Source organism: Filicampus tigris, chromosome 7 (assembly GCF_054856515.1).
Source record: "Filicampus tigris isolate MCC_2025a chromosome 7, RoL_Ftig_1.0, whole genome shotgun sequence".
NCBI lineage: Eukaryota > Metazoa > Chordata > Actinopteri > Syngnathiformes > Syngnathidae > Filicampus > Filicampus tigris.
Window position 1 is genome coordinate 1,344,357 of NC_141223.1, and position 17,256 is coordinate 1,361,612.

At 41.4% G+C, this 17,256-nt stretch overlaps 1 protein-coding gene and 1 long non-coding RNA gene across 3 annotated transcripts in view; one reads left to right on the forward strand and one right to left on the reverse strand.

The window, feature by feature from the left end:
• LOC147144318 (uncharacterized) overlaps window positions 1–17,256 on the forward strand; it is an 83,941-nt gene that overhangs the window by 502 nt on the left and 66,183 nt on the right. The window contains exons 2-3 of the long non-coding RNA XR_015087520.1: window positions 564–671; window positions 3,355–3,650. This is a non-coding gene — a long non-coding RNA (uncharacterized LOC147144318). The remainder of the gene's footprint in view (window positions 1–563; window positions 672–3,354; window positions 3,651–17,256) is intronic.
• The window catches only part of prx (periaxin), a 28,605-nt gene continuing 12,470 nt past the window's right edge, over window positions 1,122–17,256 (reverse strand). For both annotated transcript variants that reach the window (XM_086036218.1, XM_086036219.1), the window contains 2 exons: window positions 4,915–16,076; window positions 1,122–3,619 (listed from right to left, as the gene is read on the reverse strand). In XM_086036218.1, the coding sequence (XP_085892344.1) occupies window positions 3,369–3,619; window positions 4,915–16,076 (11,413 nt within the window). In that variant the 3' untranslated portion in view covers window positions 1,122–3,368. The remainder of the gene's footprint in view (window positions 3,620–4,914; window positions 16,077–17,256) is intronic.

Here is a 17,256-nt window from a genome sequence, read left to right on the forward strand (position 1 = left end):
ATAACAATGAAAATGCCTGGATGTTGGTCAATCAGCAGTTCTACGCCACCGACTAATTTTTAGTTAACGTTGCTAAAGATGGTTAAACGTTGCCAAAGATGACGTTTCTGTTGCGCGATGACGTCTTCGCGTAATTGCGTGGAATAACAGATTGCACTGTGGCGCTGATCTCGCCATAAAGTGATATGATAAGAAAAGTCGCCGTTTTGATTAAACAAGTAATTTTTGTTGTTTCTTATTGTTACTGTACTGCTTATTTTCATATTGTGCTGTTCCTACGGCGTCTCGGTGCTCAGAAAGGACCCTAAAAATAAAAAGAATCATTATTCTTGTTAAACTTTATTATTCCACCAAGCGCTTTATCTCCATATCTAAAATACACAATCACTAAATGTAGTAATATAGGTAATACAAAGAACACAAATCAAGCACAAAAAAACAATACCATCCAGGGTTCATCCATCCATCCATCCATCCATCCATCCATTTTTTCATTTATATTATCTGTTTTTATAATTTGAAGTTCTCTATTAAATCAATCTTTTTCTCCATCCTTTGTGCAGTGATCTGTTGGCAGTGCCTTGACTCCGCCTCCGGGAGTGGCGGAATGCCTTGATTGACTCCGCTTGCCGAGTTACGTTCGTTCCTCTTCATTTTCACATTTTGAAAAGGTATTTAATGAATACAATACATAATTATTCCACTGCCCTGTTAGCAAACTGTGTGTCCTCTGGAATAGACGCGTACGTTGAGTTTATGACAACTTGTTGCGATTTTGCTAGCTGTGCTAATGCTAATTGTTGGACGAAATATTCCATAACCTTAACAGCAAGTAAACGTTAGCATGTTTGCGTGAATTGCCTCATTTATCTTATACGTTTATTGTTTTACGTACATATGTACTTATTTTTGCAAAGAGTGCTATTTTATTGCTAAGCATCTTAATCTCGAATGTACCCTGATAAGATCAACGTCCGGCTATTAATGACGTCACCTATGCAAATAAACGGTGACCATTTGATCCTGTCGTGATATGTTTCTTATGGGGCAGATATGATTGGGTGGGCCCTTTGAATTCTGCCAAGTAACAACAGCCATAGGAATTCTTTTGAGCTCTGGCATCTGGTAGCTAGTTAAATGTTTATTTCATTTTTCATTTCGTGTTGAATCACAAATGATTTGTGCAGCAGCTTGTTACATTGTCATTGAAATATACATGATGTGTGAATGTATTATTTTATTTATGTAGCATCTTCACCGACAATCTCTCCAACGCATATACTGTAGCACTTAGCATACAAATACATACATGTTCAAACCAGAAAAGTCATCATTTCTACACAAACATCTCAGTGTGTACTGACATATACTCTTTATCCAGCATTTGAAAATGTAAAATAAAATTTAAATTTCAGCTGCAAAACAGGCACAGCAACCGAAGTCAAAAAACATCAATGCATATACATTCTCAAATGTCTCATAAGAAAGGTGATGACGGGCTGTAGTGCTGTCAGATTTTTCTATCAGTTTTTACAGAATGATATCACTTAAAAACAGTCATTTGTACTCTACATGACACTATTTACGTCACGTGGTTAATATGAGGGTTATATTCACTACATGGACAACCAATATTTAATTTCTATTCTATCCTGTTTATCCCATGCAAAGGGGGTTGATAACTGTGCCCATATAGTATACATGAGAAGAATAATTTAAATTTGAGCAAGATATTCCTAACTTGAGATGCATGAAAAAATAAAATAATGAACTAAAACCAGCATTTTGGTCTAAATGATTGACCACCAGTCAGAGGTTTACAGGTATGATCCACACAGATGGGGGGGAAAAAAACGTCATGATGACAAACTAAAAATACAAAATGTGTCACAATCTCAAAGAAGCATCAAAGACTCACAAAGCATTTTGACAAAAACATTCCCGTTGCTACTCTTGACGAATATGGTAATAAAATCCTACTGAATGAACTACCTCCACAAGGGACAAACTTGTATTTACATTGTCCCCGCAGTAAGTGTCAAATGTAACTACAAACTACAATGAAATCGCTTCACAATAAATCCTCTTTGACATATCGTGTGAACTCTTGAAAACAACTCAAACTACACTAACACACTTGGAGATGCAGTAACAAAAAATGGCACAGTTAAAAATGAAAAAGTAAATATATATTACTCTGCTAATAATTATTGCTGCTTGACTGTGTGTGTATCACACGAATCCAGACACTCCCCTACTTACAAACATTCAATTTACTTACATTTGAAAATATGAAAAATGCAATGTCAATCTAAAAAAAATCCTAAATGTTTTTAAACTTCCAAGACTGAAATTTGAATTGCGCGCCTTCGTTGTACAGTAAAACCCCAGACAGTAAAACCCCAGTGTATCATGGTTCATCTTTCTCATCCCGACAATATTGCAGATTTTTAAGATGTAATTTTTTAATGTTTTTTTTTTTTTTACAGATTTCAGGCAAGTCAGAATTGAATTTCATTTAAATAACACCAAATCACAACAAAAGTATGTGTCAAGACACTTTAAACTCTGTATGTCTTGCTGCTGTGTGAGTTAAAGTTCCACCGCTTTGCTTTTTTTCTTTTAATTTGAGTATTACATAACATCTATACTAATTTCTGCTAGTAAATGTTTGGCGTTTCACATGATATGTTAGCGTTAAGGCAGTGGATGTGGATTGATGTTTAAATATACACTATTTAAGTCTCTTCTCTTTTTTGTGTCAATTTTAAACTTAAATTTGGAGCGACATAAATAACTTGACGCAAGCACACTGTGCCTCCTATTTGGAAAACTACACGAGCAAGAGTCTTCTCTTCATTTCCTCAAAGTGATCCTGTACGATAGTCTATTCATTTCTTGGCAGCGAGAGAGCGAGGACAGATGCGAATGCTAAGGATTTTTAAAAAAGTGTTTATTATAAAGTGTGTATTAATAAGTTTCAATGTGTTTAAAGTGTGTGGAAGGGGTAAAACCATTTAGAATTTTTTTTCACCTATCGTGGGTCGGTTAGGAATGTATCCTCCACGATAAAATGGGGGGGGGGGGGGGGGGTCACTGTACTTGATACTTACAGTATTTATTAAGATGTTCTAGAATGAAGAACCATACACTACTGAGACTGTACTGACTAGGTTCTCAACGAACAATGGTGTGCAGGAAAGAAAAGGCGCTAAGTAATATGTAGTGACAATAGAAAAATGGCAAAATAATGATTCACAAACAATCTAACGTACTAACGGCCTTCTTGAACGTAACTCGTCTGTAAATTGGGGCGTGTCTGTAGTTACCAAAATAAAGACTTTAATTTTGCAGGCGTGTCTGGCTCCTCAGAGGTCTGACGGTGGGCGAGCGGTTACCACCGAAACACCTGCTGACGTCTCGGCTGGCGTGGAGTGCCGCGTCGTTCTGGTGGTTTTGGTCACCACGGTAACTGAGCCTCGTGCCCCCGGGGGCGACACTTCCCTTGTGGTGATGTCAGAGGAGTGCTGGCAGAAGGAGCCCGATATGTTGGCCTCGCCTCCCAGCTCCCCTCGCCGCTGTGCCTGAGGAGACCCCTCCGGCGTGATCTGGAGGAAGCCTGCCAAGAGGCCCGGCCAAAAGGACAGGAGGTGAGGAGGGAAAACAGCAGGAGAAGCGTGTAAGACAGAAGGGAAGGTTAGTCTTTGTAGCAGAGAGACACAGCAAGACGGGATAGTTAATAAAATGGAAGATGATCACAACTTCAAGTACAGTGATCACAAGCTACCACTGGAGTTAGGGACCAAGCCCTGACGCAGACTGAAAATTTCACGTGTAGTGGATGTTTCCCTTAATATTTTTTTCCAATTGCCTATATTAATAGTATACTCCAAAGTATAACCCCAAAACATTTGAATGTCATTTCAAACTCCTCTAACAACTTTACACCTAAAAATAATAATATAATGTTGAGCAGCTATCTGTTGTCACGATCAATCCACGCACATTGGTTGTTAAAACAAAGTGATAATATTCAGCTCATGGCTTATCTTCTAAACAACGTCAAAGGAGGAGCTATGGTCCAAAGAGGAGGTACAGTGCCACTGGGGATACTCATGAAAAACATGAAGTCTTTTCATTTGTTGTTAAGTTACACACAGACATAGTCAAAGTCCCAATACAGTAGTCCTAAATTTGAATACACACTCAACTGATTTTTAACATGTAAGAGATTGTGCTTACTGCGCAACCAGTTGCTTCTCTATGTGTCTCAAAAAGCAGTATGATTGTAAATTAGTTTAGCATTTATGGTGGTTGGTTTTGACCGCTTTCCAATCATACCAGGGAGGGAACACGCATCCCACACCACACCACACCTCAGGTGTTTACAGACATCGTATTATCGGGCCTTTCTCTGCACACTTTGATTGGAATGGGGGTAATACAAGGTAACCGTTACACATGAAATGTTGGAACAAAATGTCAATATAGTCGTAAAGGGTCACCAATGTGGTACCCACCGACACCGGGTAGCTTCCAAGCACCACACGAGTAGCCCGCGGGCCTGTTCCAAAGATAGCTCACTGGTGATGGGACGTTGGGATTTTCTAGGAATGTTGTCGAAATGATCATTTGATATGAAGATATTAATAGAAACAAAAGTATTGCACATTTTATGTTTCCTATTGTGAGAAATCATTAACATGACTACAATGTTCACATTTATTGTTTCAGAAATGTGCATCAAACTCGTAGCCCTTTGTTTCAAAAGGTTTGGTGGCCCCTGCAGTACAGTATCTATGCACAAGCGTCAAATAACCCAGATTACAGTTGTTTGAGGTCCAAGTACTACAGTATTTGACCAAAAAATGAGACAGGACAATAACTGCTTTCAAGGTGAGGAACCAGGCCTACCTGTGGAGTGAGGTTTCAGGGTGAACTTCGGCACCTTGAACCAGGGGGGAGCCTCTATCCCCTGGGGGTCTCCTTTGGTGTCTCCCTCGCTCCAGGTTTGGACCTCTGTCGAGCTGAACTCCATGGTATAAGCAGCTGGCGATCCTGAGCTGTCCTGATCCAGCCTTTCCGTTCTGGAGTGGTGTGAGACAACTTCCTTTGAGGACTGCTCAACAAAACCTTCAAATGAAACCTTGCTGGGTTTCATCTGCAGCCCTTTAGGAGCTTCCCCTGGCAATGAAGGTTTGCTCAGTCTGCTTGCCATTTCCAAGTTGGCATCACCTACAGCTTTCTTTCCATAAGGAGAAGTAAATTCCACCTTTGGAAGTTTGACTCTTCCACTAGCTGCCACATCTTCGTCTTTGAAGCCCTTGTGAGGACTTTTATCTTTTTCAAAGTGGAACCTTGAACTTGGACCTTCTGTCTTGAGTGTGACGTCAGCTGACCTTAATGGGCTGGCACACAATGACATTCCAGGTGTGCTCACAGATGTGTCTGTGGTCTTTGTGTGAAAGTTGGGAATCTTCACCTTGGCGTCACCTGTATTTAAAGTCACATCGTCTGTTTGAGGTGGATTTACCAAAACAAAAACTGCTTTCTTCACCTTGGGGCCTTCGTGTTTCATCTCCGGCCCACGGATCTCCATTCTTCCTTCCGGGGAGGACAGGGAGGGAAGTGGGACACCAAACTTGGGGATTTTTATCTTCTTGCCTAATTTGTCCTCGTCTTCATCCTGTGCTGTGCCGATATCAAAGTCTATGTCTGGAATCTTAGGGATTGCACTAGATAATGACGGGAGACCAGTTTCTGCTGAGCCTTCTTTGCTTTTCACACTTGCACTTGGTAATGTAACACCTGGCCTTTGGACATTAATATTTCCCTCTTTGTGCCCGTTGTGAATTGTGGATGTCAGACTGGAGACTCCAGGCTTAGTAATCTCAATGTCATGCTCAACTTTTACACCGCCGCCATTTTTCTTTTTGGGCATTCCAATATTGAACTTTGTTCCCTTGACTTTGGGCCCTTTGACTTTGCTGTTGGTTTCTGCATCAGTTACTTCCACCTTGGTGTCTCCTTTCCGAAGTCGCAAGTCCAGCTCCAGGTCTCCTTTTGGGCCTGTGATATCCAGTCTTGGCATCTTCAGTTTCAGACCTGTTTGCTCTCCCTTTACATGCAAATCACCTTTGTCTTTGGGGATGGATATGTTTGTCTTTGGCATTCTCGCTTCTGGTAGATCAGTGTTGACATGTGGCGTCTTAAAGTCGCCTCGTCCATCTCCATGTAAGTCAGCATCTGTTGCTTTGGGAAGGGACACATCTATTGACTGCATTGTCAGTGCGACTTCTGGTGCTTTAGTCTTTAAAGATTTGCCTTTTGGCATGCTGGCCACTTTTCCTTTCGGTACGGATAAGTCCACATCAGGCATCTTGAATTTTGTTCCTTCTCTCTCATTACTGGCCTCATGTTTTATTTTGGGAAGTGGCACAGCCAGGTCTACTTTGGGTACATTCACATCAATTACAGGCTTTTGGGGAATTTTCAGGTCTCCCTCATAGGTTCGGATGTCACTCTCTAATATGTCCACCTCTGCTTTTGGGAGAAGAACCTCCATTTCTGGTGATTTAGTGGCAGGAAGTGATAGCTCAACTGAGGGCATTTTGGCCTTGGCCTTAGCTTCAAGGTCACCACTTGGCTTTTCCAGATCTCCATCTTTTGAAACAAATCCTGGCACGGGGAACTTTGGGAATTTGATAGTGACATCGGGTGCATGGAAGCGACCTTTCCCTTCTACATCAACATTGGTATCTGGTTTAGGAATATCGACGCCCCTCTTTTTTAAATTGACATCTAATTCAGGACAAGACACAGACACATCTGCTTCTTTTTTGGCTATTCCAAATAAGGGCTTTTTGAGTTTAGCTCTTTTGCCTTTCACTTTGCTGTCCAAATCCAACTCCGCGGATGGCTCCCTAAGAGAAATGTCACCCTCAGAGCTTTGTCCTGACACCTCCAAGTGGCCACTCTTGGACTTGCCACCAAATCTGGGAAGTGTAAAACTGGGGACTTTGAGAGTAACGTTTGGCAAGTCAAAACTTCCCCCAGAAGAAGGCCGGCTTCCCTCTGCTTTCAATAGCGCCACCTCCACATCGTCACCTTTTGGTTTGGTGAGGCCAAAGTCAAGATCCACCTTCGGAGCTGAGATGTCAACAGTTGGAAGTTTGACTGTCCCACGTTTACAAGAACCTGAACTTGCACATTCTCCTGTCATTCCAGCCATTGCTGGGATGGTGACTTTGCCACCTTTTACATCAGGACCCTTCAAACTGACATCTAATTCTGGGGATTCAATTTTAGGAAGGGAAACATCAACTGTTGGCATGGTGACTTTTACAACTTTAATGTCAGGACCTTCAATGTCTATGTCTGGACCTTTTGGTTTCATTTTAGGAAGAGAAATATCCACAGACGGCATATGGAACTTTCCTCCTTTGTCAACATGCCCTTCAATTCCTATTTGTCCTCCTGCTTTTCCTTTAGGAAGTGAGACATTAATGTCTGGAATATCAATCTTCCTTCCCTCAAGGTTTGGACCTTTGACTTCAACACCATGCCCTGGAAGTCCGACCTTTGGTAGAGACGCATCAAATGTTGGCATGTTGAATTTTCCTCCTTTGCCATCAGGGCCTCCAATATCCAGATTTTCTCCAACTTTGGGAAGAGAAACATCAACAGTTGGCATGGTGACATTTCCACGACATTTAATGTCAGCACCTTCAATATTTATCTCTGGACCTTTTGTTTTCATTTTAGGAAGAGAAATATCAACAGAGGGCATGTGAAACTTTCCTCCTTTGCCTACATGCCCTTCAAATCCTATTTCTCCTTCTGCTTTTCCTTTAGGGAATGACATGCCCAAGTCTGGCATCTCAGTCTTCCCTTTACTGAATTCTGGCCCCTTTAATTTGACACCACCCTCTGGAAGATTGACTTTTGGTAAAGAAACATCCAGTGATGGCATTTTAATTTTTCCTCCTTTGATATCAGGGCCTTCAACATCAAAATCTCCCTCAGCATTTCCTTTGGGAAGTGAAATATTCACACTGGGCACTTGAATTTTTCCTTTGATATTTGGTGTTTCCAAGTTTGAATCAACTTTTGGGAGGGTGACTTTTGGCAATGAAACATCCAATGCTGGCATTTTGAACTTTCCACCTTTAACATCGGGGCCTTCGATATCAAACCGCCCTTCACTATTTACTTTTGGAAGCGAGACATCAATGTCTGAAATTTCCATCTTTCCTCCCTTGAGTTCAGGACCTCTTAGTTTTGTGCCACCCTCTGAAAGACTGACACTTGGTAAAGAAATATCAAGTGTTGGTACTTTTGATTTTCCTCCTTTTATGTCAGGGCCTCCAATATCCAGGTTGCCCTCAACTTTGGGAAGTGAGACATCAACTGTTGCTATGGGGACTTTTTCACCCTTAACATCAAGACTGTCAATCTTTATTTCTGGACCTTTTGCCTTCATTTTAGGAAGGGAAATATCAACAGACGGCATATGAAACTTTTGTCCTTTACTAACTTGCCCTCCAATCCCCATTTCTCCTTCTGCTTTTCCTTTAGGACATGAAATGTCTAAGTCTGGCATCTCAATCTTTTGTCCGTCAAGGCCTGGACCTTTTATTTTAACACCACCCTCTGGAAGGTTGACTTCTGGTAAAGAAACATCCAATGTTGGCATTTTGAACTTTCCTCCTTTGACATCAGGGCCTTCAAGATACAGTTCGCCTTCAACTTTTGGAAGGGAAACATCCACAGTTGGGGTGGAAACTTTTCCACCTTTAAATTCAGGACCTTCAATATTGATGTCCGGACCTTTTGTTTTCATTTTAGGAAGAGCAAGATCAACAGAGGGTATATGAAATGTTCCTTCCTTGCCAACATGCCCTTCAATTCCTGTTTTTCCTTCTGCTTTTCCTTTCGGGAATGAAATACCTAAGTCTGGTATCTCCATCGTCCGTCCCTCAAGTTCCGGGCCTTTCAGTTTGACACTACTTTCTGGAAGACTGACTTTTGGTAAAGAAACATCCATTGTTGGCATTTTGAACTTTCCTCCTTTGATTTCAGGGCCTTCCAGACAAACACCTGCGTCAACCTTTCCTTTAGGAAGTGAGACATCAATGTCTGGAATTTCAATCTTTCCTTCCTTGAGTTCTGGACCTTTTACTTTAACACCACGCTCTGGAAGATTGACCTTTGGCAAAGAAACATCCAATGCTGGCATTTTAAACTTTCCTCCTTTGACATCAGGGCCTTCAAGATCCAGCTCCCCTTCAACTTTGGGACGTTGGACAGTTGGAGTGATGACTTTTCCATGTTTAACTTCAGGACCTTCAATATTGATCTCTGGACCTTTTGTTTTCATTTTAGGAAGAGAAAGATCAACAGAGGGCATGTGAAACTTTCCACTCTTGCCAACATGTCCTTCAATTCCTATTTTTCCTTCTGCTTTTCCTTTGGGGCATGAGATATCTAAGTCTGGCATTTCAATCGTATGCCCCTCAAATTCTGGACCTTTTAGTTTAACACCACCCTCTGGAAGCTTGACTTTAGGTAAAGAAACATCAAATTTAGGCATTTTCAACTTCCCTCCTTTGACATCAGGGCCTTCAAGCTCAACGTCACCTTCAAATTTTCCTTTGGGAAGTGAGACATCAATATCTGGCATTTCCATCCTCCCTCCCTGAAGTTCTGGACCTTTTAGTTTGACACCAGCTTCTGGAAGATTGACTTTTGGTAAAGAAATATCCAATGCGGGCATTTTAAACTTTCTTCCTTTGACATCAGGGCTTTCAATGTTAAAATCTCCTTCAACTTTTGGAGGAGAGATATCAACATCTGGATTTTCCATCTTTCCTTTGAGTTCGGGGCCTTTTAGTTTGATATCACCCTGTGGAAGATTGATTTGGGGGAAAGAAACATCAAATGTTGGCATTTTGAACTTTCCTCCTTTGACATCAGGGCCTTCAAGCTCAACGCCACCTTCAAAATTTCCTTTGGGAAGGGAGACATCGATATCTGGCATTTCCATCCTTCCTCCCTTAGGTTCTGGACCTTTCAGTTTGACACCACCCTCTGGAAGATTGACTTTTGGTAAAGAAACATCCAATGCTGGCATTTTGAACTTTCCTCCTTTTACATCAGGGCCTTCAAGCTCAACGCCGCCTTTAAATTTCCCTTTGGGAAGTGAGACATCGACATCTGCACTTTCCATCTTTCCTTTGAATTGTGGACCTTTTAGTTTAACACCACCCTGTGGAAGATTGACTTTAGGTAAAGAAACATCAAATTTTGGTATTTTAAACTTTCCCCCTTTGACATCAAGGTCTTCAATGTCAAAATCTCCTTCAACTTTTGGAAGAGAGACATCAACATCTGGTATATCTACCTTTCCTTTAATTTCTGGACCTTGGAGTTTGACACCACTCTCTGGAAGAGTGACCTTTGTGAAAGAAACATCCAATGTTGGCATTTTGAACTTTCCTCCTTTGACATCTGGGCCTTCAAGCTCAACGTCACCTTCAAATTTTCCTTTGGGAAGTGAGACATCAATGTCTGGCAGTTCCATCTTCCTCCCTCTCAGTTCTGGACCTTTTAGTTTGACACCACCCTCTGGAAGATTGACTTTTGGTAAAGAAACATCCAATGCTGGCATTTTAAACTTTCCTCCTTTGACACCAGGGCTTTCAATGTTAAAATCTCCTTCAACTTTTGGAGGAGGGACATCAACATCTGGAATTTCCATCTTTCCTTTGACTTCTGGACCTTTTAGTTTGACACCACCCTCTGGAAGATTGATTTTGGGGAAAGAAACATCAAATGTTGGCATTTTGAACTTTCCTCCTTTGACATCAGGGACTTCAAGCTCAACGCCACCTTCAAATTCTCCTCTGGGAAGTGAGACATCGATATCTGGCATTTCCATCGTCCCTCCCTTGAGTTCTGGACCTTTTAGTTTGACACCACCCTCAGGAAGATTGACTTTTGGTAAAGAAACATCCAATGCTGGTATTTTAAACTTTCCTCCTTTGACATCAGGGCCTTCAAGCTCAACGCCACCTTCAAATTTTCCTTTGGGAAGGGAGACATCAATGTCTGGCAGTTCCACCTTCCTTCCTCTCAGTTCTGGACCTTTTAGTTTGACACCACCCTCAGGAAGATTGACTTTTGGTAAAGAAACATCCAATGTTGGCATTTTAAACTTTCCTCCTTTGACATCAGGGCCTTCAAGCTCAACGCCACCTTCAAAATTTCCTCTGGGAAGTGAGACATCGATATCTGGCATTTCTATCCTACCTCCCTTAAGTTCTGGACCTTTCAGTTTGACACCACTCTCTGGAAGATTGACTTTTGGTAAAGAAACATCCAGTGTTGGCATTTTGAACTTTCCTCCTTTGACATCAGGGCTTTCAAGCTCAACGCCACCTTTAAATTTCCCTTTGGGAAGTGAGACATCGACAGCTGCACATTCCGTCTTTCCTTTGAATTGTGGACCTTTTAGTTTAACACCACCCTGTGGAAGATTGACTTTAGGTAAAGAAACATCAAATTTTGGCATTTTAAATGTTCCTCCTTTGACATCAGGGCCTTCAATGTCAAAATCTCCTTCAACTTTTGGAAGAGAGACATCAACATCTGGAATTTCCATCTTTCCTTTAAGATCTGGACCTTTTAATTTGACACCACTCTCTGGAAGATTGACTTTTGGTAAAGAAACATCCAATGTTGGCATTTTGAACTTTCCTCCTTTGACATCTGGGCCTTCAAGCTCAACGCCACCTTCAAATTTTCCTTTGGGAAGTGAGACATCAATGTCTGGCATTTCCATCCTTCCTCCCTTAATTTCTGGACCTTTTAGTTTGACACCACTCTCTGGAAGAGTGACCTTTGGCAAAGAAACATCAAATGTTGGCATTTTGAACTTTCCTCCTTTGACATCAGGGCCTTCAAGCTCAACGCCACCTTCAAATTCTCCTCTGGGAAGTGAGACATCGATATCTGGCATTTCCATCCTACCTCCCTTAAGTTCTGGACCTTTCAGTTTGACACCACTCTCTGGAAGATTGACTTTTGGTAAAGAAACATCCAATGCTGGCATTTTGAACTTTCCTCCTTTGACATCAGGGTCTTGAAGCTCAAAGCCACCTTTAAATTTCCCTTTGGGAAGTGAGACATCGACAGCTGCACTTTCCGTCTTAGCTTTGAATTGTGGACCTTTTAGTTTAACACCACCCTGTGGAAGATTGACTTTAGGTAAAGAAACATCAAATTTAGGCATTTTAAACGTTCCTCCTTTGACATCAGGGCCTTCAATGTCAAAATCTCCTTCAACTTTTGGAAGAGAGACATCAACATCTGGAATTTCCATCTTTACTTTAAGATCTGGACCTTTTAGTTTGACACCACTCTCTGGAAGATTGACTTTTGGTAAAGAAACATCCAATGTTGGCATTTTGAACTTTCCTCCTTTGACATCAGGGCCTTCAAGCTCAACGCCACCTTCAAATTTTCCTTTGGGAAGTGAGACATCAATGTCTGGCATTTCCATCCTTCCTCCCTTAATTTCTGGACCTTTTAGTTTGACACCACCCTCTGGAAGATTGACTTTTGGTAAAGAAACATCCAATGTTGGCATTTTGAACTTTCCTCCTTTGACATCAGGGCCTTCAAGCTCAACGCCACCTTCAAATTTTCCTTTGGGAAGTGAGACATCAACGTCTGGCATTTCCATCCATCCTCCCTTAATTTCTGGACCTTTTAGTTTGACACCACTCTCTGGAAAAGTGACTTTTGGCAAAGAAACATCAAATGTTGGCATTTTGAACTTTCCTCCTTTGACATCAGGGCCTTCAAGCTCAACGCCTCCTTCAAATTCTCCTCTGGGAAGTGAGACATCGATGTCTGGCATTTCCATCCTACCTCCCTTAAGTTCTGGACCTTTCAGTTTGACACCACTCTCTGGAAGATTGACTTTTGGTAAAGAAACATCCAATGCTGGCATTTTGAACTTTCCTCCTTTTACATCAGGGCCTTGAAGCTCAACGCCACCTTTAAATTTCCCTTTGGGAAGTGAGACATCGACAGCTGCACTTTCCGTCTTTCCTTTGAATTGTGGACCTTTTAGTTTAACACCACCCTGTGGAAGATTGACTTTAGGTAATGAAACATCAAATTTTGGCATTTTAAACGCTCCTCCTTTGACATCAGGGCCTTCAATGTCAAAATCTCCTTCAACTTTTGGAAGAGAGACATCAACATCTGGAATGTCCACCTTTCCTTTGTGTTCTGGACCTTTTAGTTTTACACCACCCTCTGGAAGAGTGAGTTTTGGTAAAGAAACATCCAATGTTGGCATTTTGAACTTTCCTCCTTTGACATCAGGGCCTTCAAGCTCAACGCCACCTTCAAATTTTCCTTTGGGAAGTGAGACATCGATATCTGGCATTTCCATCCTTCCTCCCTTAATTTCTGGACCTTTTAGTTTGACACCACCCTCTGGAAGATTGACTCTTGGTAAAGAAACATCCAATGCTGGCATTTTAAACTTTCCTCCTTTGACATCAGGGCCTTCAAGCTCAACGCCACCTTCAAAATTTCCTTTGGGAAGGGAGACATCAATGTCTGGCAGTTCCATCTTCCTTCCTCTCAGTTCTGGGCCTTTTAGCTTAATACCACTCTCTGGAAGATTGACTTTTGGTAAAGAAACATCCAATGTTGGCATTTTAAACTTTCCTCCTTTGACATCAGGGCTTTCAATGTTAAAATCTGCTTCAACCTTTGGAGGAGAGACATCAACATCTGGAATTTCCATCTTTCCTTTGAGTTCTGGACCTTTTAGTTTGACACCACCCTTTGGAAGATTGATTTTTGGGAACGAAACATCCAATGTTGGCATTTTAAACTTTCCTGCTTTGACATCAGGGTCTGCAAGCTCAACGCCACCTTCAAATTCTCCTTTGGGAAGTGAAACATCAATGTCTGGCATCTCCAACTTCCTTCCTTTCAGTTCTGGACCTTTTAGTGTAATACCACTCTCTGGAAGATTGACTTTTGGTAAAGTAACATCAAATGTTGGCATTTTGAACTTTCCTCCTTTGACATCAAGGCCTTCAAGCTCAACGTCACCTTCAAATTTTCCTTTGGGAAGTGCGACATCAATGTCTGGCAGTTCCACCTTCCTTCCTCTCAGTTCTGGACCTTTTAGTTTGACACCACCCTCTGGAAGATTGACTTTTGATAAAGAAACATCCAGTGTTGGCATTTTGAACTTTCCTCCTTTGACGTCAGGGCCCTGGAGCTCAACATCACCTTCAAATTTTTCTTTGGAGAGTGAGACATCGATGTCTGGCATTTCCATTTTCCGTCCTTTGAATTCTGGACCTTTTATTTTAATACCACTCTCTGGAAGATTGATTTTTGGTAAAGAAACATCCAATGTTGGTGTTTTGAACTTTCCTCCTTTGACGTCAGGGCTTTCAAGCTCAACGCCACCTTCAAATTTTCCTTTGGGAAGTGAGATATCGATATCTGGCATTTCCACCCTTCCTCCCTTGAGCTCTGGACCTTTTAGGTTGACACCACCCTCTGGAAGATTGACTTTTGGTAAAGAAACATCAAATGTTGGCATTTTGAACTTTCCTCCTTTGACATCAGGACCTTCAATCTCAACATCACCTTCCAAATGTCCTTTGGGAAATGAGGGATCGATATCTGGCATTTCCATTTTCCTTCCTTTGAATTCTGGACCTTTTATTTTAATACCACTCTCTGGAAGATTGACTTTTGGTAAAGAAACATCCAGTGATGGCATTTTAAACTTTCCTGCTTTGACATCAGGGCTTTCAATGTCAAAATCTCCTTCAGCTTTTGGAAGAGTGACATCAACGTCTGGAATTTCCATTTTCTCTCCTTCGATGTCCAGAGCTTTTAGCTTGAAACCACCTTCTGAAAGACTGATCTTTGGTAAAGAAATGTTAACATCGGGCTTATCGAGGTCCACATCTTTGATTTTGGGAAGCGTCAGGTCCACACTGGGCAGCTTGAATTCTCCTTCAACATTCGGTTCTTTCAGTTTAACCTTTTGTGATTGAGATACATTGAAATTCGGTAGGGTGAACTTCCCATCTCCGCCAATATAATGGCTCATGTCTACTCCAGCCTCAGCAGAATGAAAACAGAATTTCCCTCCACTTTCTCCACCATCAATATCCATATCAGACGATCCCATCTTTGGTAAAGAGATATCAAGTGTGGGCAGGGAAATTTCGGGTCCTTTAAAAGTGCCCTCCACCTCGTCAGGAATTCTCCCAACATGGAGGTCCACGTCTGGCACCGAGAAGTCCATTCCAGGCTTCTTGATTGTTGTCTTTACATCGATGTCTGATGCTCCTTTGACTTTGGGTAAAGAGATGTCAACAGAGGGCATAGATGGAACGTTTCCAGAGATGCGACCTTTGGCGACATGTACGTCAGGGAGAACAGTATCACTTTCTCCTTTTATTTCCACCGTTGGAACCGTGATTTCTCCTTCTGATTTGACCTTCATTTTGTCATCATCAGTCTCATCCAAATGATGTGACAGTCTCATTTTGGGAAGTTTCAACTTTGGCATTCGCAGTTTTCCATCACCTTTGCTGGTTTCGACATCAACTTTTCCTGTTGTAACATTGGCCAGGTCTCCTCTTACTTCAACTTTCGTAGCTTTAATTTCCACCTTTCCCTTCTCAGCAGGCAAAGATGTGTCAGCTTTGACGGAGGGGAGGGCAAACTCCACATCCGGGGACTTCAGCGATGCTCCCCCCATCTTCACATCCACACCTTTCCCAGCAGGAATACTGAACTCCAAAGATGGCGACGGAATGTTTACATCCGGCTTCTTCAGTTCCATGGATCCAGACTTGACGTCCTTACTCTTGGAAAAGTTGATTCCAAACTTGGGGCCTTTTCCTTTGGCTTTCACTTTGGCTCCGGGAATCTCAGCCGGGGAGACATTCACCTTTGCTTCTAGTCCTCTGCTGTCCTCTTTTACTCCACTCTGACTTTTTGTCTTCATCCGAGGAAACCTGAGAAGACATTTCATTAGGATGAAAACTGCCACAGAAAATAGTGAAAAAAACTCTTGGAACATGTGTTAAAATTTCCCATCAATGAACCACTCTGTACTCTCTTTCTCGGTCTAACGGCCTACTTTTGATGATTCTTTAATGGCTGGGGGAGTCTATTTCCACAAATATATTAAACATTGTTTGCAGTACTGTATATATCAATGTACAGTATGGCATGTGAATGTGGAGTTTAAAACAATTGTGATTCAGAGCCTTCTGGAATGGTAATTGAGGCTGAAGACGCTTTTTCCACATTAGGGATGCTAACCTTATTGCAGACATTTAATTCAGACAAGTTGACCTTGGTAGATAATGCGGTTTTGGTTAGCATCAAAACTTGAAATGGGCTGAGCAGTTGACTCTTGACTGTCCATGCTTGAACGATAGCATTTATGAACTGAAATAATTTCACTTCAAGTCCCTGTTGGTGTTCATTTGGACTAAGCGGAGCCTCAGAGGGGTTTGAGCCTTCTCTGTTGCTGGTCCTTCCCTTTGGAATGACCTTCCATTGGATGTTAGGCAAGCCCCCTCTCTGTCCATTTTTAAGACCCATTTGAAGACTCATTTCTATTCTCTGGCTTTTGATTCATCACGAGACTGGAAAAATATTCGTCTGTTTTCCGGGGTCCATTGTATATAGTGTTTTGTGTTAATTTATTGAATTCAATTGTTGTATTACGGCAATTTTGTTGTTGTATGTTAAGTGCTTTGTTACAGCTGTAACTGTTGTGAAATGCGCTATACATATAAAATTGTATTGTAATTGTATTGTATTGTATATATACTGCTCAGAAGTTTGTGAACCCTGCAGGGATGGTCCGATTTTTTGGGACAAATATTAAAATAACCTTATTAATTGTTTAGTTATACCCCAATCCACAATGCTGACATTGAAAATAATGGACTCAAACAAAAACAATGATAATATTTTCATTTATTTAACAAAAGTTATTTACTTGAGAAAAATTCAGATTTCATGGGTGCAAACATATGCGACCATCTTCAGTTAACAGGATGTTGCACCTCCTTTTGCAGTGATAACTTCAACCCAACAGGTTTCTGTAGTTACTTATCAGTCTTTCACATCTACTTTGAGGGATTTTTGCCCATTCTTCCTTGCAGAATTTAGCCAATTGAG